The 22,024-nt window shown below is 54.6% G+C and overlaps 2 protein-coding genes across 8 annotated transcripts; one reads left to right on the top strand and one right to left on the bottom strand.

Annotated features, from left to right (window-relative positions):
- Positions 1-296: 296 nt before the first annotated feature.
- Positions 297-10,101, bottom strand: TRIM46 (tripartite motif containing 46). Of its 6 annotated transcripts, XM_064370905.1 has the most exons (11): positions 9,921-9,983; positions 8,674-8,760; positions 8,299-8,560; positions 7,715-8,058; positions 6,884-7,027; positions 6,666-6,761; positions 5,742-5,995; positions 5,386-5,507; positions 4,067-4,369; positions 2,487-2,784; positions 297-1,459 (listed from the first exon to the last, which is right to left on the bottom strand). In XM_064370905.1, the coding sequence occupies exons 1-11, from the start codon at positions 9,981-9,983 to the stop codon at positions 1,066-1,068; spliced, it is 2,367 nt and encodes a 788-aa protein (XP_064226975.1). In that variant the 3' UTR covers positions 297-1,065. The 6 variants fall into 6 exon arrangements, with proteins under 6 accessions (XP_064226975.1, XP_012331702.1, XP_064226974.1 ...); XM_012476279.2 differs by lacking the exon at positions 8,674-8,760 and having other exon boundaries at positions 9,921-10,101; XM_064370904.1 differs by lacking the exons at positions 8,674-8,760; positions 9,921-9,983 and adding an exon at positions 9,317-9,381.
- A 496-nt stretch (positions 10,102-10,597) lies between these two features.
- KRTCAP2 (keratinocyte associated protein 2) lies at positions 10,598-15,302 on the top strand. 2 transcript variants are annotated; one of them, XM_012476283.3, is made up of 5 exons: positions 10,598-10,701; positions 11,073-11,227; positions 11,337-11,400; positions 14,835-14,901; positions 15,150-15,302. In XM_012476283.3, exons 1-5 carry the CDS (start codon positions 10,653-10,655, stop codon positions 15,268-15,270), a joined length of 456 nt encoding a protein of 151 aa, XP_012331706.1. In that variant the 5' UTR covers positions 10,598-10,652; the 3' UTR covers positions 15,271-15,302. The 2 variants fall into 2 exon arrangements, with proteins under 2 accessions (XP_012331706.1, XP_012331705.1); XM_012476282.2 differs by having other exon boundaries at positions 10,625-10,734.
- Positions 15,303-22,024: the final 6,722 nt, after the last annotated feature.

Raw genomic sequence — 22,024 nt, 5'->3', positions numbered from 1 at the left:
AGTGGTTCTGGTCCCCTGACCCGTTCGGGCCCAGGCATGTTGCCTGTCCCCTCGACCGCATTCCCCCAGGGCCTGGGCGCCACCGGCCCGGACACCCTGGCTGGGGCCTCCTGCCCGCAGCTGGAGAGCTACATCCCCTGGCGGTTGTGGTGGGCTCAGGCCGGGCCGGGACGTGTGAGGCAGGAGGCCCTCGTCCCTCAGGTGCCAAATCTATCCGGTGTCCCGGCCCAGAACCACAGCCCAGCACCCTGCTCCCTCCTGCCCGCCACACCCAGCACAGAAACTAAGAGGAATGGTCACGCTCAGGGGAGGCAGAGATGTGCCTGGCATCACAGTTTATTGTTTATAAACCATGAAAATAACAGCTGTTGCTCGGCACAGGCCTAGCAGAGCCCACTGCAGGGGGACAGCAGCAGGCACCAGAAGCCTTGCCTGGCCCAACCCTGTGGGAACACCCAGACTCAGCTGGGTCCCCAAGGGAGACTTGGCACGTTGGCATGGGTGCAGGACAGGTAAAGCATGCAAGAGGGAGAAGAGGGACTTAAGGGGCATGCGGCTGTGGGGTGTCGGGACCCAAATAAATAAAGCAGGATGACAGGGTCCCCTTCCCCTCACCAAGAGTGCCTGGACAGCATCCAGCCCAAAAGCCTGCCTGTCCCAAGACTATAGTCCAGCATCAACAGGGCAGGGAGCTTGGCAGGGCAAGGGCAGAGCTGGAGATCGTGCCCAGTGTTCAGGGGCCCTCCCTCCCAATCAGCCTGGGGGCACAGGACAGGGATGGAGAAGGGGCTCTCTCCATGGCTTGGGTGAGATGTCAAAGGCAGGGCATGGGGCAGACGCAGTGGGGGTGGGCGCTTGGCTAACAGGCAGTGGGGAGAATGGGAGCCATCCAGAGAGGTGGGCAGAGGAGAGCCCCTGGGTCAGGAGAAAACCCTGGGAAGACATAGACACGGGGAAGGGGCAGGGCCGCATTGTAGGAAGAGTTTTGGGGGAACGACCTGGGCAAAGAGGTTTGGCGGCCAGGGCCCAGGAGGACCCCAGGTGTGCATGAGGGGCCTGGAAGGCTCAGTCCAGCTTGGCAAAGCCCCCAATGGTGACTTTCCTCTCAGGCTTAGTACCCACTGGCTCCTGCAGCTGTACCGCGCCACCCCCGATGAAGCAAAAGGCAGGGCACACGGGCCCGGAGCAGTCCAGGGGGCACTCCAAGAGCCCGCGGAAGGACACAGCATCCAGGAAGGAAACCCGGCCCCGCTCGTAGTCCAGGCAGATGCCCAGGCGGGGCGGCAGGGGCACCGTGCAGCCGGCTGTGGGGCCGTCCCGCCCTGTCAGCCCGGTGTTTGAGCTCGCCCCCGACCCCAGCAGGATCTTGCCCATGCCAATGGTTAGGAAAGCGAAGGGCGGCGACGCCTCCACTGTGGCATCCTCGGCACCGCTGTCGTGCCCGCTGTCCGGGTCGTACCTGCAGGAGCGGGCGTTGGGTACGAGATTTTTGAGGGACGGAGTGACGGATGAGGTGCCAAAGGGAGATGCCGGAAGGATGGAATGTTGAGGAGCAGGAGGTTGAAGGGATGGATTTGGGGTGTTGAAAACGTTGAAGAGGCAGGGGTTAGAGTACAGGGGGGTTTGGGTTCAATGGGAAAGGGCATTGAAAGGAAAGCACATTGGCAAGAGCACTTTGGCACATTGGCAGGGAGGACAGGAAAGACAGTCATTGGTAGAGCACGTGGAAAGGCGTCGAGAATGATGGTGTTGGGGAAATCACGCTGGGGAGAGGGTTCTGAGGATTAGAGGACGTTGGGAAGAATCCCAGATTAGTGACTAAGAAGAGAAAGGAAGTTGGGAAGGTGGGCGTCAGGAGATAGATGAGGGTGGATTGGTGTCACAGATGAAGGGTGTCAGAGGGATGCGGGGTTGGGGACAGTGGGGTTTAGGAGGGGATTTGTGTTGGAGAGAATGTGCTTTGAAGAAATGAGGTGTTGGGGGATAGAGTACTGGGGAGAAGGCTTAGGAAGAAAAGCATTGGTGGGAGGGTGTTAAACAGGGAGTTGGGGAGAGGAGGGATATGGAGGTGGGGTGTTTAAGGGAAGAATTTTAAGACGTGGGTGGAGGAGGTCTTAGAGAGCAAAGGTTTAGTGGAGAAACTGTTGGAAATGGAGTATCAGGGACAAAGGACACAGACGCTTGGAGAGATGGTGTGTTGGTCCAGGGTGACAGATGGTTGGAAGGAAGCAGAGATGGCCCCCTCTTCTATCATCCCTTTCCCTGACCACACACCACGCTCTGAAAATCAGTCCTCGAAAGCCCTTTTGCTGAGCTCATGCCTCTCCTGGCCTCAGGCCTCCCAGCCTGGCTTCCATGCTCCTACTTCTCCCTCCTAATCCTCTCCCGGCCCCACCCCAGCAAATCTGTGCTCCGCTTGCCACCCCTGCCCTGCCCCTCACTCCCACCAGGACCCCCACACCCCATCCCTTCCAGAGGGGCCTGACCTGGGGCTGATCACATCGGGGGCACCCTGGAAGCTTTCTTGAAGCTTGCTCTCCAGCCCGACGCCCACCTTGACCAAGTAGGAGGCTGGGTCTACGGCGCAGGCCCAGTAGCTGCGGCCCTGAGTCACAGCCACGTCGCCCAGGACCACGTCCACACTCAGGTGGCAGCCGGTCAGCAGCCGGTCAGCAGCCAGCAGCAGGGGCAGCCCTGGAACACTCCGTACTGCTCTCTGGTCCTTGCTGATGGCCAGCCGCTCTCGGCTTGCACCCCAGCGGCCATCGAGGAAGAAGTGCAGGACTGGAAGGAGGGAGAGGGTTGAGACGGAGGAAGAGCTTCAGGGACAAACACTGGCACTGGGGGCTGTGAGATTTCGGAACAGGGAAGATGTTGCAGGAGGGCTCAGCCACCAGGAACAGGCAGGGGGTTCAGGAGAACAGGGCATGGGAAACTGGAATGGGAGGCATGAGGAAAAAAGAAGGGGGCATTCCAAATGGGCATGGAACCCCAGAGAGCGTTTTCAGGATGACAGTGGGCACAAAACCAGGGCTCTGGACCTGGCTGACTCATGGTGCTTCCTCTAACCCCTTCCTTGTTGCCAGCCCCATGGACGGTCCCCGCTGTTGTGTTCCACCTGGTGACATTGCCATCACCATCAACCTATGTCTTCCAGCCCACACTCTGGGTTCACCCCTGGCCCTTTTACCCAGCCCCTACTTGGGTGGCAAGGCTCCCCTCTCATGCCCACCCCCTAGAGTCCAAACTATTTTCTAGAGTCACGTTAATAACATTCACGAGACCTAACCATGAGCCGGACACTGTACTCAGACTCCCATGGAGTGCCTCACATCAGTTGAATTCTCACAACCCCATGAGGTAAGTATTAGCATTTTTTAAAAATTATTTTTTATTTATTTATTTTTTAAGATGGAATTTCACTCTTGTTGCCCAGGCTGGAATGCAATGGCATGATCTCAGCTCACTGCAACCTCCACCTCCTGGGTTCAAGCGATTCTCCTGCCTCAGCCTCTCAAGTAGCTGGGATTACAGGCATGTACCACCATGCCCAGCTAATTTTGTATTTTTAGTAGAGATGGGGTTTCTCCATGTTGGTCAGGCTGGTCTTGAACTCCCGACCTCAGGTGATCTGCCTGCCTCAGCCTCCCAAAGTGCTGGGATTACAGACATGAGCCACCGCACCTGACCTTTATTTTTAAGGGATGAGGTCTCGCTGTGTTGGCCAGGTTGGTGTTGAACTCCTGGCCTCAAGTAACCCTCCCTCCTTGGCCTCCCAAAGTGCTAGGATTACAGGTATAAGCCACTGTGCCTGGCTAATATTATCATTATCCCTACAAAAAAGGACTCTGAAGTTCAGAGAGGGTGAAAAATTTGCCAAATGCCACCTACACGGTTGGTAAGAGGCAGAGCTGGGATTTGAACCCAAGCAGTCTAGCTCCAGAGCTACTGTGTGTGACCCAGTATGTTATATGGCCTCTCTAGCAGCCACCTGGAACCAACCATCAGGGCCTGGGCCCTGGCAGACCCCATGCCCTTTACATACCACCTGTGCCTGCTCACTCACCAGGTGCTGGGGGCGTGTGCAGGTGCACGTCTTCACTGTATTCACCGTAGCCAGCCTTGTTGCAGCCACGGACGCGCAGCACATATACAGAGCCGGTGTCGGGGTTCTCAAGCAGGGCGCTGGTGCCCCTCACCTCCTCCCGCCGCTGCCAGCGAGCAGGGCCCGGCTGGGCGGGCACATCCGTGCGCCGGAACTCGACAGTATAGTGCCAGGCAGGTGGTGAGTGGGGGGGCAGCCGCCAGCACAGGAAGATCTGATCATAGGCAAAGGTGCGCTGGGTGTCAATGACGGGGGCCTCAGGCGCTGTTGGAAGAGACAGCGGGGGTCAGTCAGGGCCTGGCCACTGGCCTGGCATGGAGGGCAGGGGCAGGCAGGAAAAGGGAAAGCAGCGGGAGCCGGGGGGGTGAGTGTGGGTGAGAGGGAGCTGGGGAAGGACTCCTCCGGGAAATGGGCACAGGAGGGGCAGAGCAGGGCCCAAGAGAGAACGAGGCAGGAAAGCGCTGGGCTGGGGGTCAGGAGGCCTGTGTGCTAGTCCTGGGCTGCTGCTACCTCACTCTGGCCTGGAATAAGTCACTTCCCCTTTCTGGGCCTCAGTTCCCTCCCCTGTCAAAGGAGAGGATCAAATCAGGTAAGTTCTGGGGGCCCTTGCAGCTCAGACATTCTATGGGTTAAGAGGAGCCCCAGGGAGGGGCAGGCAGAGGCCACTGGAGCCCACAGGCAAGAGGGCGCCAAGCAGGAAGGAAGGGGACCAGGCTCAGGAGAGAGATGCAGGAGGCAGCGAGGTGGAAAGCGGGGATGACAGAGGGACAGCAAAAGCTGATGGCAGGGGTTGGAGGTCAAGGGAAAGGAAGTGCAAGGTCAGAAGGCAAGGGTCACAAGGACAAAAGGTCAGAAAGGCCAGGATTAGGCAAGCGCCTGAAGAAGGCAGAAGAGAGACAGGGCATTGGTCCAGTGGGAGGACCACGAGGTAGGGGCAAGGCAGGAAAGAAAAGAAAGCAAGTGAGTGGGTGGCCGAGATGCGTGGGAGCAGCGGACGGGGAAGGGGCCGGCGGCGGGCAGGGCCCCCGGGGCAGGGCCGCTGACTTGCCTGGGGTGCTCCGGAGCAGAGTCCGCGGTGGCCACAGCCTACAAACAAAGAGAGGGAGAAGCAGCGCTGAGCGCGGTAGGACGGTGTGGCAGGGTGGGCTGGGCGGGAGGAGTGGCTGGCCAGGCCGGGCAGGAGGCCGGGAGGTCCCCGGTGGGCACTGCCCCCCGGGCCCGCTGCTGGGGAAGAAGGGAAGAAGGCTCTGGTTGGGCATGGGGCCTGGCCATCTTCTTACCTCGCAGGAAGTTAAGCTCTGTCAGCAGCTTCATTTCACGCCCCACGTCGAGCTGGCAATGGCGGAAGGAGGAGCTGGCAGCTGGCCGGAATGTCTGGAGGGCCTCAGTGGCTCGGGCAATCCTGGGATGGGGGCAAGAAAGGGTCAGGTCCTGCCATCTGGGCAGCCACCTTCCTCTAGATTCTATCTTGCCTGCCCCTAGAGCCTTGGCAACTGCTTTGGGAGCTGGTATCAGTTTGGCCTCAGGAAAATCCTCAGAACCCCAGTTCTCCACCTGGCTGTACGCTAGACATTGTCCTAGCTGCTGGCCACACCCGCGATGTCCCTGCCCCCTAGGAGCCCATGCCCCTGAGTACCTGTTGTGCAGCTGCTTGGCGGCTTGCACAAAGCAAGGCTGATCTGTTTCCTTAAGTACTTCCTGGGCATAGCCCACCAGACCTGAGCCATCCAGCAGGCTCCGGTGCTCCTGGATCTGGGCGCTGAGACGGGCCAGCCGCTCCTGCTGGCATTCTTCAATGGCCTGAAGCAGCGATGCCCGCTTCTCCTCCAGCACAGCCCCCAGCCCCCGCACCAGCTGTGACACCTCCTCCTTGGCCTGCTGACCACTCACCTGCCCAGGGAGCAACACCCAAAGGATGTGTGACTTACAATCTTCTTTGTGAAGATTGGACACCACAGCGTGGCTAAGGTCACGAGGGGTCTGGGGAAATCCTGCTCACCCGTTCCTACGGGGTCTGGGCTCATGGCTGCAAAGGCACCTCTAGATGGACTCAACTCCCGATCATTTGTGCTAACCTTCCTGGATCCCCACGTCATAATCCTGACCCCTTAGTGACTCATCCAAATCAAAGAGGCCATGGCTACACTAATGTCCACTCGGACTGCACTAATGTCCATTGGCATCTATGCCATCCTTATTTGTCCATCCCCATGTTAGCCAGCTCAGACAACCTGGGAGAAGGTCATCTGTCATCACCTCACTCTAGCACTAGGGATGTGTGCCATCCTTGGTAGGCACCTGAACCTGAGAGCATCTGAGCTACGTGTGGGGTTTTCTGAGCTCTCTTTCTCCTGAGCTATAGCCACCCTGCCCCCACTGCAGCCCAGGTATAGCCTGGCCTGGGGCAATGGTGTTCTAGCCAACCTGGTTTAACCAGAACCTGGACACCTTACGGGCTTCCTGAGCTAGCAACGAGGTGATTGGGTCATGACCACCCACACCCCCTTCCTGCCCCCACTCCCAGGCAGGGCCCAGGGCCCACCTCTGTGCCCTCCCTCACCTCGGTGTGCCTCACGGCCTCCTCCAGCTCACAGATCTGGGTCTGTACCGTGTCCTGGTTTCCCAGGATGTATGTCAGGCTCTTTGTCAGCTTGTCCTGAGGGGGAAGAAGAAAGAGGTGGGCATCACGCCCAGCTCTGCAGAAGCCAGCAGTTGGATGGAGGTGCAAGAGGGTAAGCGTGTGAGTTGGCACTAGGGCTGGATGAGGGGAGTCCTTACCTTGAGGGCCTGGTAGGCACTGAGCACTGGTGTGATCTTGTGCCCGCTGTGGGTGCGCCGCACCCGGCACAGTTGACATACCAGCCGTTGGCATGTCTTGCAGTAGTGGGTCACCTCTTCCTTGTGGTCTGGGCATATAAGACCCTAGGGACACAAAGAGCAATGTGATGGTCAGCTAATGGTGTGGGTAAGGGTGCCATGCTACCACGACAGCAGTTTGCTGCCCTCCCTCCACTGGCAAGATGGGAGTGGAGAAATCTGCCGGTGGTGCTCCACAGTGCCACCTGGTGGTACATACTGGCATCAAAGCGAGCCTTTCCTGCAGTCTCCGGGCGGTGCCCATTTCACCAGCATTGCACCTGCCTTCATCTCTCTCACTGGGATATGTGGTAGTAACAGTAACAATGATGACAATTATTCTTAGCCTGGTACTTAATAATTAACCTTGTCCATCTTGTTTACTGCTGTATCTCCAACACCTAGAATAGCACCACGCACATAGGTAGGTGCTCAGTAAATATTTGTTTAGTGAGTGAATGCACACAAACCTTTTCAGTGTGCAGATAGCACTTTTTAGTGAACAAACATTATCTCACGCCATCCTCTCAACAACCCTTCAGGTATGGTTATTGCAGGGTAATACTACCATCCCCCTGTAGTAAATCAGATGGAGGCCCGAAGTTGTTGAATGATTCGTCCGGTGACTTTCTTACAGATTCCACAGATAAGTGCTTGGCAGTGGAAAACTCTTCCCACCCACAATGCCAGGCACCCCCGCCCACCTGGAGCAGCATGTCCCTTCCTCCCCAGGCCTTGTAAGGGCTGGCTCACCTTGGGGCGGAAGGAGAGGGTGGGCAGGGTGGGCTCATGCTGGGCCTTCTGGGTGCCCCAGGGGTGGAAGAGCTTGAAGCACTCATTGCAGAAGGTGGCACGGCACTCTGTGCAGCCCTTGGTGGCCTCTAGTGGTGGGGGCTTGCACAGCTGGCACAGGATGGCGCCTCCCACACTCACACTCTGGCGGTACCGCTCCACCACACGCTCCAGGGTCAGGTTCCTGAAAAGCCCTGCCAGGCCCCGCTCCCCAAGCTCCACATCACCTTGGCAGGCTGGGCACGGGAACATGATCACCTGGGGGTGCAAAGCACCTCGCTTCCTCCCAGGGTATGTCCCAAAGCCTGTGGATGAACCGGGGAGGGAGAGGATGTGAGAGTTACAGCTGGCTGGGCGTGGGGAAACCTGTTAAATTAAATTAGATTTTCATTATGCCAGAACTCAGCTCTCATTCGAGCCTGCATAAGCAGTATCTCCACCCCCTAGAAAGACAGACAGATGCCCCTGACCAGTGATGGACTTCTTCCATCTTCCTGATGAATAGCTCGGCATTCCCACCCCCACCCTACAGGCCCCAGTCCCACCTGACTTAAGCAGCCGGTCCAGGCGGTCTGGCTTGGGGAGAGTTCTGCGGGAGAGGCGGGGGCTGCGGGTGGAAGGGGTGGAGGCAGGAGAGGTGGGCTCGGAGCTGGGGTCCCCGCCGTGTCCTATATAGCCCTGCTGGCCCAAGACCTCCCGGGCACAGGCCTGGCACACATTGTGGGTACAGGGCAGCACCAGTGGCTGCTTGTACATCTCTTGACACACTGGGCACAGCAGTTCCTTTTCCATGTTCTTCATGCTGGTCTGTGGAGGGACCAGGAGGCTAGGTCAGCGCTTGGACACCTAGGCATACCTCAGCAGCCCCTTGGCTGCCCTTGGATACCCTAAGGGTCTGAGGAAGGAGCAAGATAAGCTACCTGCAGCTTTTCCCCAGCACTTGCTTTGGGCTGGTTCACAGACCTTCCCAGACCTCTGTCCCTTGCCTCTGTTTCCCTGCTGCAGAGCTAAAGGCCCAGAGGAGGGATCGTTGGCGCTGTGTCCTCTCCAGCCTCAAGACCAATCCCCATTTCTCCAGCCGCAGCAGCTCCAGCTGGCAGCCCCCTCACCTGCCTCCATCCTCCATCTCTGGGCAGCTCGCCCCTGGCAATTTTCTCAAGGACACCGCCCATTCTGCAGCTCCATGCAGACCCCCACTCCCTTCTCTAGCAGCACCCCCATGCCGTGATTCCTCCCTATAGCCAGGCGAAGCTGGCTCTCCATCCTGCTGGCTCCGTTCGTCCTCCTGCCGCGGCTCCGGCCTGCGGCCGCTCCAGCCTCCATTCCCCATCCTTCACTTCCCCATCGGTCTCCTCCAATCCTTCTTACAAACCCATTCCCCTTCGCCCCACTCAGGCCCTCCCGCCCTATCCCGCAGCGCAACCCGGTCAGCAGCACCCCTTCTCCGAGCTAGCGAGGGAATCAAGAGCCCCGCCTACTCGCCCCCTCCCCACCGGAAGTCCCCCTCCCCCCTTAGTGGCGAGAGTGGGGGTCCTCAGGCTATGCCCCACCCCCACACCTCACCTTGGTCCCTCTCTTCGCAGCCATCCCGGTCAGGGGCGCAGCTGACACAAAGGAGGGAGGGACAAGGAGGGGGGGAGGAAGTGGTGGGGGGGAGCACGGTTGGCACCGCCCCTGGGAGAGCCGGGTACGGGTTGCCATGACAACCACAGGCTCAGAAGCAGCCCTGAGTGGGGGTGCGTGGGGTGGGGTCTTGGGGAGGGGTCCAAATTGGGAACTGCACTGTGGGGCGGTTCCTACATCATCCCCCACCTGTCCTCAGTTTTCTTGGAAAATATCCAAGCTCACACGTCCCCCTCCTCATAACAGCGCCTTTCCCCTGAAGCCCCAGCCCCAGTGCACTGCTGGAGGCCACCCCAGTCCACCCGCTGCGTCTGGGCTGCTCCTAGCTCCCCATGCCCTAGCACGCCGACGCCTTCACGGCACTCACCTCCGGGCTGCTCCCGGGATTACTCTCACACCTGCATCCCGACCCGCCCAGCCATTTCTGCCATCGTTAGCCCGCTGTATACATCCCAGCACCTTCCTGGATCCCCACCTGTTCCAGGTCCCAGATTGCCCCAGAACCCTATACGCCCCCCCTTCCCTCGACCCCACCTTAACTCACACTGATGCGGACCAGTGCGTCCATGATGGAAGTGAAGGTCTGCATATCCTCACCCTCTGCCATGGCCCTACCGTGCCCGCCCGCCCCCGGATGCCCGATCCCGGCTGCGGCTGCGAACCCCGGGCTTAATGCAGGAGCCCAGTGGGGGTGTGAGGAGGGCTGGGGGGTGAGGTGTCACTGCGCATGCTCCAGGGACCAGCCTCGAACAGCGCCCGTCGGGGTAGGGGGTGGGAAATAGTTCTCCCCACGTGGTTCTCAAAAGCCGGTCGGGGGGTTGGGTAATATGGAAAAGTATTTGAGGGGGGAGCCATTTCTGATATTCTCGATTTTCATTGGCTCCTAAGCTTACTCATATTAAGCCGGGGGTTAGTTTCAGAGGAAAATGGGTTCCGGGTTGGGAGCACTAAATTTTGGGTTGGGAGATGTTGAGGCAATGATCATGGGGCAGGGAGGTTTTAGGAACGTGCAATAGAGATGACAGAAATGGCAAAGAAAAGAGATGGGATAGATGTCACAGGCATGGGCCCAATGACTTAAAGAGATAAGTGCCGCTTGTACAGAGTGGCAGTAGATGCACCAGGTATGAGGAAAGTCTGGGGACCAGGGCGGTGGCCGAAGATGCCCCCTTGACGCAGTATTTCCTCCCTGTCGCAAGAGGGCGCTGCGTCCAGACTCCTAGAGGAGGAAAGAGGAAGACGCCGGGAATAGCAAGTCCGAGTTAAGCGCTGACGCATGCGCATAGCTAACTGTACCCGGTTTGCCTCCGCTTTCTTGGCTAGAGGTGCCGATTGGACTCACAGGCGGGAAATGATGGGTAACGGGACCGGTGGGGTCCCCGGGAAGTGCTAGCGGGGGTCGGGGTTGGGGTGGACAAGCTTTCCTCGTCCTCTCCCAGCAGAGCTGACGTGTCCTGAGTTCCGGGGAGTGGGCATTACCACAGAACGAGATGGTTCGGGGTGTCCGGAGCTGGGGAGTACTTAGGGGTACTCCTAAGTACCGCCGCGCGGTGTGGGGAGTTGGGGAATGTGGCTGCAGCCCCGGGGGAGTTCTTGGAGGGGGTCGGCCCACCGAGCTTCGGGACCGGCCGAATCTGCCTGTAGCTGTCGGAGGGAGGGCCGAGCCTGACTCCGTCTCTTTTCCCATCCCCTCCAGTGGTGGGTACAGGCACCTCGCTGGCGCTGTCCTCTCTCCTGTCCCTGCTGCTCTTCGCTGGGATGCAGATGTACAGCCGTCAGCTGGCCTCCACCGAGTGGCTCACCATCCAGGGCGGCCTGCTTGGCTCGGGCCTCTTCGTGTTCTCCCTCACTGTATCCTCCCTGCGGTGGGAGGGGGCGGGCCACGTAGGCATGTGCCCTTCGCCTTCCCCACACAGCTCTGTCCCCATTGCACGCCCTACTCCTTAACTCTCTCAAACAGGCCTTCAATAATCTGGAGAATCTTGTCTTTGGCAAAGGATTCCAAGCAAAGATCTTCCCTGAGAGTAAGTGAAAATTGGAGCTTGAGTATTTGAACTTTCTCCTTTTTAACCTTCTGAAACAGGATATTGAATTTCCAGATGCTTAGGTATAAAGGTTTTTAAGGAGAAATATGTTTACTAAAGCTGTCTGATTTTTGATGCTTTTTGATTCTGCACCTTGCATAGCTCCTGGAATTGGAGCTGGAAGAGAAGACCTTGGAAAGCAAGAAACTTTGGTACCTTCTGGCCAGCTCCCAGGGAAGGTTTGAGGGGAACAGGCAAGTCTGGGCTGATGTTTTGCACTATTCTCTGGGAGGTGGTCCTTGTTCCCACCAGAAGAAGCAGCAGGACCAAGTTCACTATGGCTTTCTGGTGTGAAATTGACTCAATATTAGAGAATTCTACATTTTTTTTTTTTTGGAGACAGTTTCTCTCTTGTTGCCTAGGGTGGAGTGCAGTGGTGTGATCTCGGCTCACCATAACCTTCTCCTCCCAGGTTCAAGTGATTCTCTTACCTCAGCCTCCCAAGTAGCTGGGATTACAGCCATGTGCTACGGTGCCTGGCTAATTTTTTGTATTTTTAGTAGAGACAGGGTTTCTCCATGGTGGTCAGGCTGGTCTCGAACTCCCGACCTCAGATGATCTACCCAACTTGGGCCTCCCAAAGTGTTGGGATTACAGGCGTGAGCCACCGTGCCCAGCCAAGAATTAGTTATTTGAGGGGTTTGGGAAGAGCCTAAATACTAGAGGCACCAAATTTCTGTGGCAGCAGGAATCCTGACCCAATCAGAATAACTGTTAGATTATTTCCTGTTTGGAGTAATTCTTGTTCAATTGCTCATGTAATCGAGAATTGATGATTTAGTTATGTATAGACAATTAAGTTCGTAATGCAAATTAAGCATTAAGGCCAGATCACTTAAGGAATGCCACATGCTCAGAAATTCACAGCAGATGCCAGGTACACGCCTGTAGTTTCATCTGGTAAAACAAAGATCTATCACGGTTGCCCTTAATCTTTTCTCTTTTTTTTTGAGACAAGGTTTCACTCTGTCACCCAGGCTGGAGTGCAGTGGTGTGATCATGGCTTATGCAGCCTTGACCTTCTGGGCTCAAGTGATCTTCCCACCTCAGTCTTACCAGTAGCTGGGATTACCAGTGAGTGCCACCACACCTAGCTTATTTTTTGTTTGTTTATTTATTTTTTGAGACAGAGTTTTGTTCTTGTTGGCCAGGCTGGAGTGCAATGGTGCAATCTTGGCTCACCGCAACCTCTACCTCCCTGGTTCAAGCAATTCTCCTGCCTCAGCCCTCCGTGTAGCTGGGATTACAGCATGTGCCACCACACCCAGCTAATTTTGTATTTTTAGTAGAGATGGGGTTTCTCCATGTTGGTCAGGGTGGTCTTGAACTCTTGACCTCAGGTGATCTGCCCACCTTGGCCTCCCAAGGTGCTGGGATTACAGACATGAGCCACCGTACCCAGCCTAATGATTTAAGTTTTTGTAGAGATGGGGTTTTACCATGTTGCCCAGGATGGTCTCGAACTCCTGGGCTCAAGCGATCTTCCAGTTTTGGCCTCCCAGAATGCTAGGATTACAGGTATGAGCCACTGTGCCTGGCTGCCCTCATTTCTTTGCCCTGTTTTAGGACTTGCTTTCTCTGCATAGTCCTTTTGCAGGCTTCCATAGTTTCTTCCATCCAGTGGTCCTGGGACTTCTCTCTGTTAGATTTTGTTTCCATGTGTATTGTCTTCATTTGCTGCTTTTTTTTGGTTTGTTTTTGAGAGGGACTCTTGCTCTGTCGCCCAGGCTGGAGTGCAGTGGCACACACTCAGTTCACTGCAGCCTCTGCCTCCCAGGTTCAAGTCGATTCTCCTGCCTCAGCCTCCCAAGTATCTGGGATTACAGGCATGCAGTACTACACCTGGCTAATTTTTCTATTTTTAGTAGAGATAGGGCTTCACCATGTTGGTCAGGCTGGTATTGAACTCCTGATCTCAAGTGATCCACCCACTTCAGCCTTCCAAAGTGCTGGGATTACAGGCGTGAGCCACTGTGCTTGGCCTTTCAGTTGCTTCTATTGGCTGGGAGGGATGGCACATGCCTGTAATCCTAGCACTTTGGGAGGTGGAGGCTGGCTGATCCTTTGGACCCAGGAATTCAAAACCAGCCTTGGCAACATAGATAGACCCCATCTCTACAAAAAAAATACAAAATTAGCTGCTTATGGTGGTACATACCTGTAGTCCCAGCTACTCAGGAAGCTGAGGTGGGAGGATCGCTTGAGCCCAGGAGGTTGAGGTTGCAGTGAGCTGAAATCGCACCACTGCACTCTACCCTGGGCGACAGAGTGCAATTCTGCCTTAAAACTTAAAAAAAAAAAAGATTCCACTGTGGTGGGGCAAAGTCTTGGCCCTCTTTGCCTTCCCTGCCCTTTCTCCCTTGGCAGGTGGGGCCCTGTTTGTCCTTGCTTTAGTCTTCCCACCTTCTCTCCCATATTCCAGATAACCTACAGTCCTTTCCTGCCCCCATGAACAAGTGGATCCAAGCCCTCTGCCCTCCAAACCTGTGTCCGGGGAGCAAGGTCCTCAACTTCCACTACTAGTCACTCAGCTTAATGACGACTCTCATTGTCTGGCTTCTGTTGGAAAGGCCTTAACTGGACTCCCCAAATGGGAATGCACCTTGCCCTTCAGGCTCTGTTGTCTGTCACCTTTCCTTTTCCCTTTTATAGGAGGAAAGCCAGGAGGTAATGTGAGATTTGGGGCAGAGCTGGTTAAAAAAAGAAAAAAATATATACATCTACATCCATGTTCTTTTTTTTCTTTTATTTATTTATTTTTTTAAAGATGGGGTTTCACAGTGATGGCCGGGCTGGTCTTGAACTCCTGACCTCAGGTGATCCACCCACCTCAGCCTCCCAAAGTGCTAGGATTACAGGCGTGAGCCACCACGCCTGGCTTTTTTTTTCTTTTTTGCGAAAAGGTCTCACTCTGTTGCCCAGGCTGGAGTGCAGTGGTGCAATCACAGCTCACTGCAGCTTTGAACTTTGGGCTCAAGGGTTCCTCCCACCTCAGCCTCCTGAGTAGCTGGAGTATAGGTATGTACCACCACATCTGGCTAATTTTTTTTAAATTCAATTTTTATTTTTTATTTTCGAGATAGGATCTCCCTTTATTGTTCAGGCTGGCCTCAAACTCCTGGGCTCAAGTGATCTGCCCATCTCAACCTCCCAAAGTGCTGGGATTCCAGATGCTAGCCACCACACTCAGCCTCCTGCCTCCATGTTCTGGGTATCATTAAGGTCATCTGAATCTTCTTGCTGTTGTCACGCATACCCTTCTAAGCAGGTTCCCCAAGATGCAGAGAGCCCCAGATTTCTCCTGGACTCCACGTACTAATGCCTAGTATTTCCATTCTGACCGTTGCTCTCCTTGTCTCTTCTTGCCTCCCTAGTTCTGCTGTGCCTCCTGTTGGCTCTCTTTGCATCTGGCCTCATCCACCGAGTCTGTGTCACCACCTGGTATGTTCCTGACAGCTGGGTAAGGGGTGTAGCATTCTGTTCTTTGGCACTGGATCCTACTGTGATGGTGCCAGACTTTTTCCATCCACACCTACAGAGGGAGAGCCCTCTGTACTTCCTCCTTTGTCCTTCCTCATTTTCCTAAACCTGAGCTTGGATTCTTTCCCTGATGCTAGTGTCTTCCCTAGGAGGCACCGGGCTGGCAGCATGCCCACTGGTGCCATGACCTTTCTGTCTTCACCATACAGCTTCATCTTCTCCATGGTTGGTCTGTACTACATCAACAAGATCTCCTCCACCCTGTACCAGGCAGCAGCTCCAGTCCTCACACCAGCCAAGGTCACAGGCAAGAGCAAGAAGAGAAATTGACCCTGATTGTTCAATAAAGTTGATTCTTTGTAGCTCTGTGAGTTGTGATATATTGTGGGCCTCATCTACCAGTGCCCAGCTTAGGTGTGCAGAATGTTAACACATTTGGGCACCTACCGTTTTCAGAGCTTGGGAATGGTGAGGCTTTCCTTCCTCCCACATGCATTTTTACCAAGTATCTGTTGAACACCATCGGTGCCAGGCATTTGGCCAGGCACTGGAGTGACATATACTCGTGTGCGTCTCATCATGGAAGAAAAGTACATGAATTCTGCAGTCTTGACCTTTGGGGAAAGGGGTAAAGGCTGCAATGCAGGAAGGCCTGCCTGTCAGCACCAGAAGGGAACTTGAAGCAGAAGAGTAAAGGAAGGAAAGGTCCCTCACCCCTACACTGTTTGATGGGGTTCTGTGTGATAACTTTGCCACTCCAGCTACCTGCCTTGAGCAAATGAGCACCCTGCCCTTTCTGCTGCAAGTGCATAGATAGGACTTCCCTTCTGATGCTGCCCAGGACCTATCCGTTCTACTCCAGCATGAACATATGCCTGTGTTTAGAAAGACTCCAGGGCAGTCAACTGCTCCTAGCGTCTCTTTTGGTGCCTTCATTTTTTCTCTATCTTGTAGCCAAGACACTGGGAACTTCCTAAGTTTAAGCAAAGTATATAAAACAGGAGCAAGGACACTAACCTTTGAGCCAGCCTTGATGGAAATGAGGCAGCTGGCTACTTGCACCCTGCCCTGTCTGTGCTGTCTTGAGGAACAACTCCGTGCAGAGTGCCTGTTCTTTGGGGTACCTAAAGGCGCCCTCCCTCGTGCTGAATGATGTGGGCTTTAGGGTGGGCACCTTGTCTTGGTTAGCTTTGTCTATTCCAGAGCCTGATAATAATGGACAATAAAGACCGGTGGGTTGGGCTGGGTGCAGTGGCTCAAGCCTGTAATCTCAGCACTTGGGGAGGCCGAAGCGTGTGGATCACTTGAGGTCAGGAGTTTGAGACCAGCCTGTCCAACATGGGGAACCTCGTCTCTACGAAAAATACAAAAATTAGTGGGTGTGGTGGCACGCACCTGTATTCCCAGCTACTTGGGAGGCTGAGGCACGATAATTACTTGAACCCGGGAGGTGGATAGTGCAGTAGGCGGAGATTGTGCCACTGCACTTCAGCCTGAACAACAGTGAGACTCTGTCCAGAACAGACAAAATCCTGCCCATAGGTGCCTGAGTTAGGGACGAAGACCCAACAAAGATGAAGTGAGTAGAGTTTTGGTCAAGGATTAGAGGCCACCCACTCCACTCCTATCTGGCTAGAACCGCAGACATTTGCCCTTCTATAACCTGGCAGAGGAGGAAGTGCTGGGCAGTTTATCCAAGACGCCTGCAGGGGGTGCTATGGACCCACGTCTCCCTCCTGGAGGCTAGCAGCACCCTCCCAGGCTAGCCAGCCCTGAGGGCTGGGAGGGGCGTTCGTTGCTGCTGGGTCCTTCCCTGGGAAGCGAGCCTTCTTAGAAGACTCGAAAGACTGGTTCATTTGGAAGGACTGAATCCTGAATTAAGCCTCTTCTCTCTCTAGGCTGGGAATGGAGGCAGAAAGTTCAGTGGAGACCAGAGAGAGCCTCCCTGATAGGATGGCCGCTCTAGGCTCCGACTCACTCATATTGTATTGATGGTTGAGAGGGGTGGCGCGGTGGGTTGTGATAGATGAGACCATCTGGGAGATGAGGTGAGGTTGTCCAAGATAGTCTCTGGGCTTAAGGGGAGGCTGGGTTGGTTCTAAGTCTCACTGTCAAACCTCGACTTTGTCCTAACCCGAAGTGGGAGCACTGGGCAGAGGGTCAGGTCCCAGTCCAGGTGAGCACAGACACAGCTTGTGGGGGATGGGGGGGTCTGGGGATCCAACCACCAGAGGGCACCGTGCCTTCCACAGCGGGTGCTGGCTTGGGTGGAGACCAGCAGCGAGCATCATCTCTATGGCTAGAGGAGGGTGGGGAGGAGCCGGAGAGCAGGTGCCAGGGCAGTGCCAAGGGATCGGAGCACCTGCTGCCACTACTGCATAGGCACCAGGGGCAGCATGTGGCCCAGGAATAATGACGCCTTCCTCAGGGAATGAGTACATTTACAGGGCAGGTTGGCGCCGACGTCGCAGCTCTGTACCCTGCCTGGTTGCAGGCTGCCTGCACCTGACCTGCCAATTAACCCTGGCAGGAGTACCACAGCCACCTAATCACTATCATTAGGTAAGGGGGCGTGAGGACTCCAAGGCTCCCAGAGCCCTGAGGGTAAGAAGGGCAAAGGTGCTAACCTCTTGGCCTCTGGACTCCTGGGGCTCAGCTCCACCCCGGAGGAGGCGGTAGGCCTGAGGGAGAGAAAGGCGTCCCCGCCCCTGGGGGACAGAGGGAAGCCAGATGTTTCCTCCTGCTCCCTCACACGTGGCCCTGACACCGCCAGCACCCGCAGCCAGCTCCGGAAACAGGAGTAAATAATGCAGGGGACGGGGAGAGTGGAGGACGGCGGGAGGGTGCTCGCTCTGCGGGTTCCTGGGGGCAGAAGTGATGCCTCCAGAGAAAAGGGAGGGCAGTGGGAATGTGAGACGAAGGGCAAGGAGGCTGACTCCACGAGGACTGGCACTTAGGCCCTGCCAGGGGGTCAGGGCGGGGGCTTGGGGGCGCCCAGGGCAGGCAGGGAGGGGAGTCTGCGCCAGGCCTTGGCTCCAGCCCTTTCCGGCCCTTATTGTCCTTGGTGAGAACAGGACGCTGTCCCGTTCCCACTGCCAGGCTCCCCCAGCTCTGCTCCCCAGGGGCTCGGGAAGGATGTTGGGAAACAAGAGAGAGCCAGAGACCCCTAGAGACAGAGATGCTGAGAGACACAGAGACAGATACAAAGGGGAAAGTTTCAGTCAAAAGCGGGCATTGAAGCTTATTGTGAGCCCAGTGGGGCCTGAGCGTTGTGGGAACCAAGAAAGAATGGGAAGTCTGGAGGCCCTGCCCTCGGGGACCTACAGGCCCGCCTGCCCTGTGCACCGCCCTCCTTGACTTAGGCTTACTAGGATCTGCCTTTCAGGCAAACAATGGTGGGACCCTCACACGGCCCAGTTGGGGCACTTAATAACTCTGCTTTAAGTACCTTTCTTTGCTTTTCTCCCAGAAGACTGGAGGTTCCTCAGGCAGCAGTCCTGGGATCGGGATCAGGTTCCCAAATCCACCCCCACACCTCCCACCCCCAGGGCTGAAAGCCAGCTGGCCACACAGAGGTTGTTCTGTAAATGCTGTTTGGTTGAGTTCCTGCAGAGGCAGAGAGAGAAGCCCCCCAGTTGGCCCTATGGTTAGGCACCCCATCACCTTGGGTGAAGGGTCAGGTGGAGGAGGCCTGACCACTGGCAGGAGGCAGAGTTTAGAGCTTTTGGCAGAGTTTGAAGAACCATCTATTCCCACCCCAGCCTCTGCAGGGGGCCAGGGGCAGGGTGGGAAACTGGACTCAGATTTCAGCAACTGCTCCCTTGGAGACAGGACTTCTGAAAGATGGAGAGAAATCTAGGTCTCTACTCTCTGTGGAGGCTCCAGATACACTTGAACGTGAAGAAAAACAGGCACATTTACATTTGACAAATTAACTTTTTTTTTTTTTTTTTTTTGAGACAGTGTCTTGCTCTGTCACCAGGCCCCAGGCTGGAGTGCAGTGGTGCAATCTCGGCTCATTGCAATCTCTGCCTCCTGGGATCAAGCAATTCTCCTGCCTCAGCTTCCCAAGTAGCTGGGACTACAGGCGCACACCACCAAGCCCAGCTAATTTTTGTATTTTTTAGTAGAGATGGGGTTTCACCATGTTGGCCAGGATGGTCTCGATCTCTTGACCTCATGATCCACCCGCCTCAGCCTCCCAAAGTGCTGGGATTACAGGCGTGAGCCACTGTGCCAGGCCTCATTTTTTTTTTTTAAGACAGAGTCTCACTCTGTCACCCAGGCTATTGTGCAGTGGCTTGATCTCGGCTCACTGCAACCTCCGCCTCCTGCATTCAAACTATTCTTCTGCCTCAGCCTCTGGAGTGGCTGGGACTACAGGCATGTGTAGCCAGGATGGTCTCGATCTCCTGACCTTGTGATCTGCCCGCCTCAGCCTCCCAAAGTGCTGGGATTACAGGCAGGAGCCACTGCACCCAGCCAGATTAACATTTTTTCACACAAAATTACAATACAATTATGCTATCCACAAGATCATTACAGAATTTATAGCAAATTTTCTTTACAGGGAACTGCAGGTCCTATTTTATAATTTAAAGTCTTATGATAGGAGCTTAAACAAATTTACAAGAAAAAACAACCCCATTAAAAAGTGGGCAAAGGACATGAACAGACATTCTCAAAAGAAGACATACGCATGACCAAAAAATGTAATAAAAAAACTCAACATCACTCATCATCAGAAAAATGCAAATTGGCCAGCGCGGTGGCTCACACCTGTAATCCCAGCACTTTGGGAGGCCGAGGCGGGCGAATCAGGAGGTCAGGAATTCAAGACCAGCCTGGCCAACATAGTGAAACCCCGTCTCTACTAAAAAATACAAAAATTTAGCTGGGCATGGTGGCAGGCACCTGTAATCCCAGCTACTCAGGAGGCTGAGGCAGGAGAATCGCTTGAACCTGGAGGCAGAGGTTGCAGTGAGCCGAGATGATGCCATGCCCTCCAGCCTGGGCGACAGAGTGAGATTCCCTCTCAAAAAAAATAATAATAAAAAACAATGACCGCCAGGCGTGGTGGCGTGTACCTGTATTCCTGGCTATTTGGGAGGCTGAGGCTGGAGGATCTCTTGAGTCCAGGAGTTCTGGGCTGTAGTGCGCTATGCCGATCAGGTGTCCGCACTAAGTTTGGCATCAATATGGTGACCTCCCGGAGCGGAGGACCACCAGGTTGCCTAAGGAGGGGTGAACCGGCCCAGGTCGGAAATGGAGCAGATCAAAACTCCCGTGGTGATCAGTAGTGGGATCGCGCCTGTGAATAGCCACTGCTCTCCAGCCTGGGCAACATAGCAAGACTTCGTCTCTTTGAAAAAAAAAAAAAAATGACATGGAATCAACCTACATGCCCATCAATGATAGACTGGATAAAGAAAATATACACCATGGAAGTATATATACACCATGGAATACCACATATGTATACACCATGGAATACTATGCAGTCATGAAAAGGAATCAGATCATGTCCTTTGCAGACATGGATGGACTTGGAAGTCATTATTCTCAGCAAACTCACACAGAAACAAAACCAAACACTGCTTGTTCTCACTTGTAAATGGGAATTGAATGATGAGAAAACATGGTAGGAACCCCACCACTGGGCCTTTTGGAAGGGTAGGGGTAGGGGAGGCAGAGCATCTGGAAGAATAACTGATGGATGCTGGGCTTAGTACCTAGGTGATGGGACAATCTGTGCAGCAAACCACCATGGCACACATTTACCTATGTAACAAACCTTCCCATCTGGCATATGTACCCCTGAACTTAAAATAAAAGTTGAAGAAGGCCGGGTGCAGTGGCTCACATCTATAGTCCCAGCACTTTGGGAGGCCGAGGCAGGTGGATCACAAGGTCAAGAAATCGAGACCGGGCCGGGCGCGGTGGCTCAAGCCTGTAATCCCAGCACTTTGGGAGGCCGAGGCAGGTGGATCACGAGGTCAAGAGATCGAGACCATGGTGGTCAACATGGTGAAACCCTGTCTCTACTAATACAAAAAATTAGCTGGGCATGGTGGTGCGTGCCTAAAGTCCCAGCTACTCAGGAGGCTGAGGTAGGAGAATTGCCTGAACCCAGGAGGCGGAGGTTGCAGTGAGCCGAAATCGCGCCATTGCACTCCAGCCTGGGTAACAAGAGTGAAACTCCGTCTCAAAAAAAAAAAAAAAAAAAAAATCGAGACCATCCTGGCCAACATGGTGAAACCCTGTCTCTACTAAAAATACAAAAATTAGCCAGATGTGGTGGCAGGTGCCTGTAGTCCCAGCTACTCTGGAGGCTGAGGCAGGAGAATCGCTTGAACCCGGGAGGCATCACTCCAGCCTGGTAACAGAGCAAGACTGTCTCAAAAAAAAATTGTTGGCCGGGCGTGGTGGCTCATGCCTATAATCCAAGCACTTTGGAGGCCAAGGCAGGCAGATCACCTGAGGTCGGGAGTTCAAGAGCAGCCTGACCAACATGGTGAAATCCTGTCTTTATAAAAAAAAAATTGTTAAAAAAGTTGAAGGAAAAATAAAAGTATTGTGATAATGGGCATACCAGATTCATTGTACTATTCTTTGACTTGTGTGAGTGTGAGAGTGTGTGTGTGTGTGTGTGTGTGTGTATAGCTATTCTCCTGCCTCAGCTTTCCAAAGTGCTGGGATTACAGGCATAAACCACTGAACTCGGCCTTCTTTTTGTATATATTTGAAAATTCCGTAATAAAGGTTAAATCAATTTTATGGTAAGTTCTTACTTTCTGTTCTATCAGAGTAACAGCGTGACTATAACCACATTTGGAGAAAACATCAGAATTCTAAATTTGAGGCCTTATGTGGCAATAAGGTCTGAGCCAAACGGCCCTCATGGCCTGTGAGGAGCCCTTCTGAGAACTCCTCTCTTTTTTTTTTTTTTTTTTTGAGACAGAGTTTCGCTCTTGTTACCCAGACTGTGGTGCAGTGGTGCAGTCTCGGCTCACTACAACCTCCACCACCTAGGTTCAAGCAATTCTCCTGCCTCAGCCTCCCCAGTAGCTGGGATTACAGGTGT

The sequence above is a fragment of the Aotus nancymaae genome, unplaced genomic scaffold (genome assembly GCF_030222135.1).
Source record: "Aotus nancymaae isolate 86718 unplaced genomic scaffold, 86718_ANA_hifiasm-v0.15.2.pri h1tg000108l, whole genome shotgun sequence".
Classification (NCBI taxonomy): domain Eukaryota; kingdom Metazoa; phylum Chordata; class Mammalia; order Primates; family Aotidae; genus Aotus; species Aotus nancymaae.
Note: the sequence above shows the minus strand (reverse complement) of the source record. Positions and strands in the feature narration are given on the sequence as shown.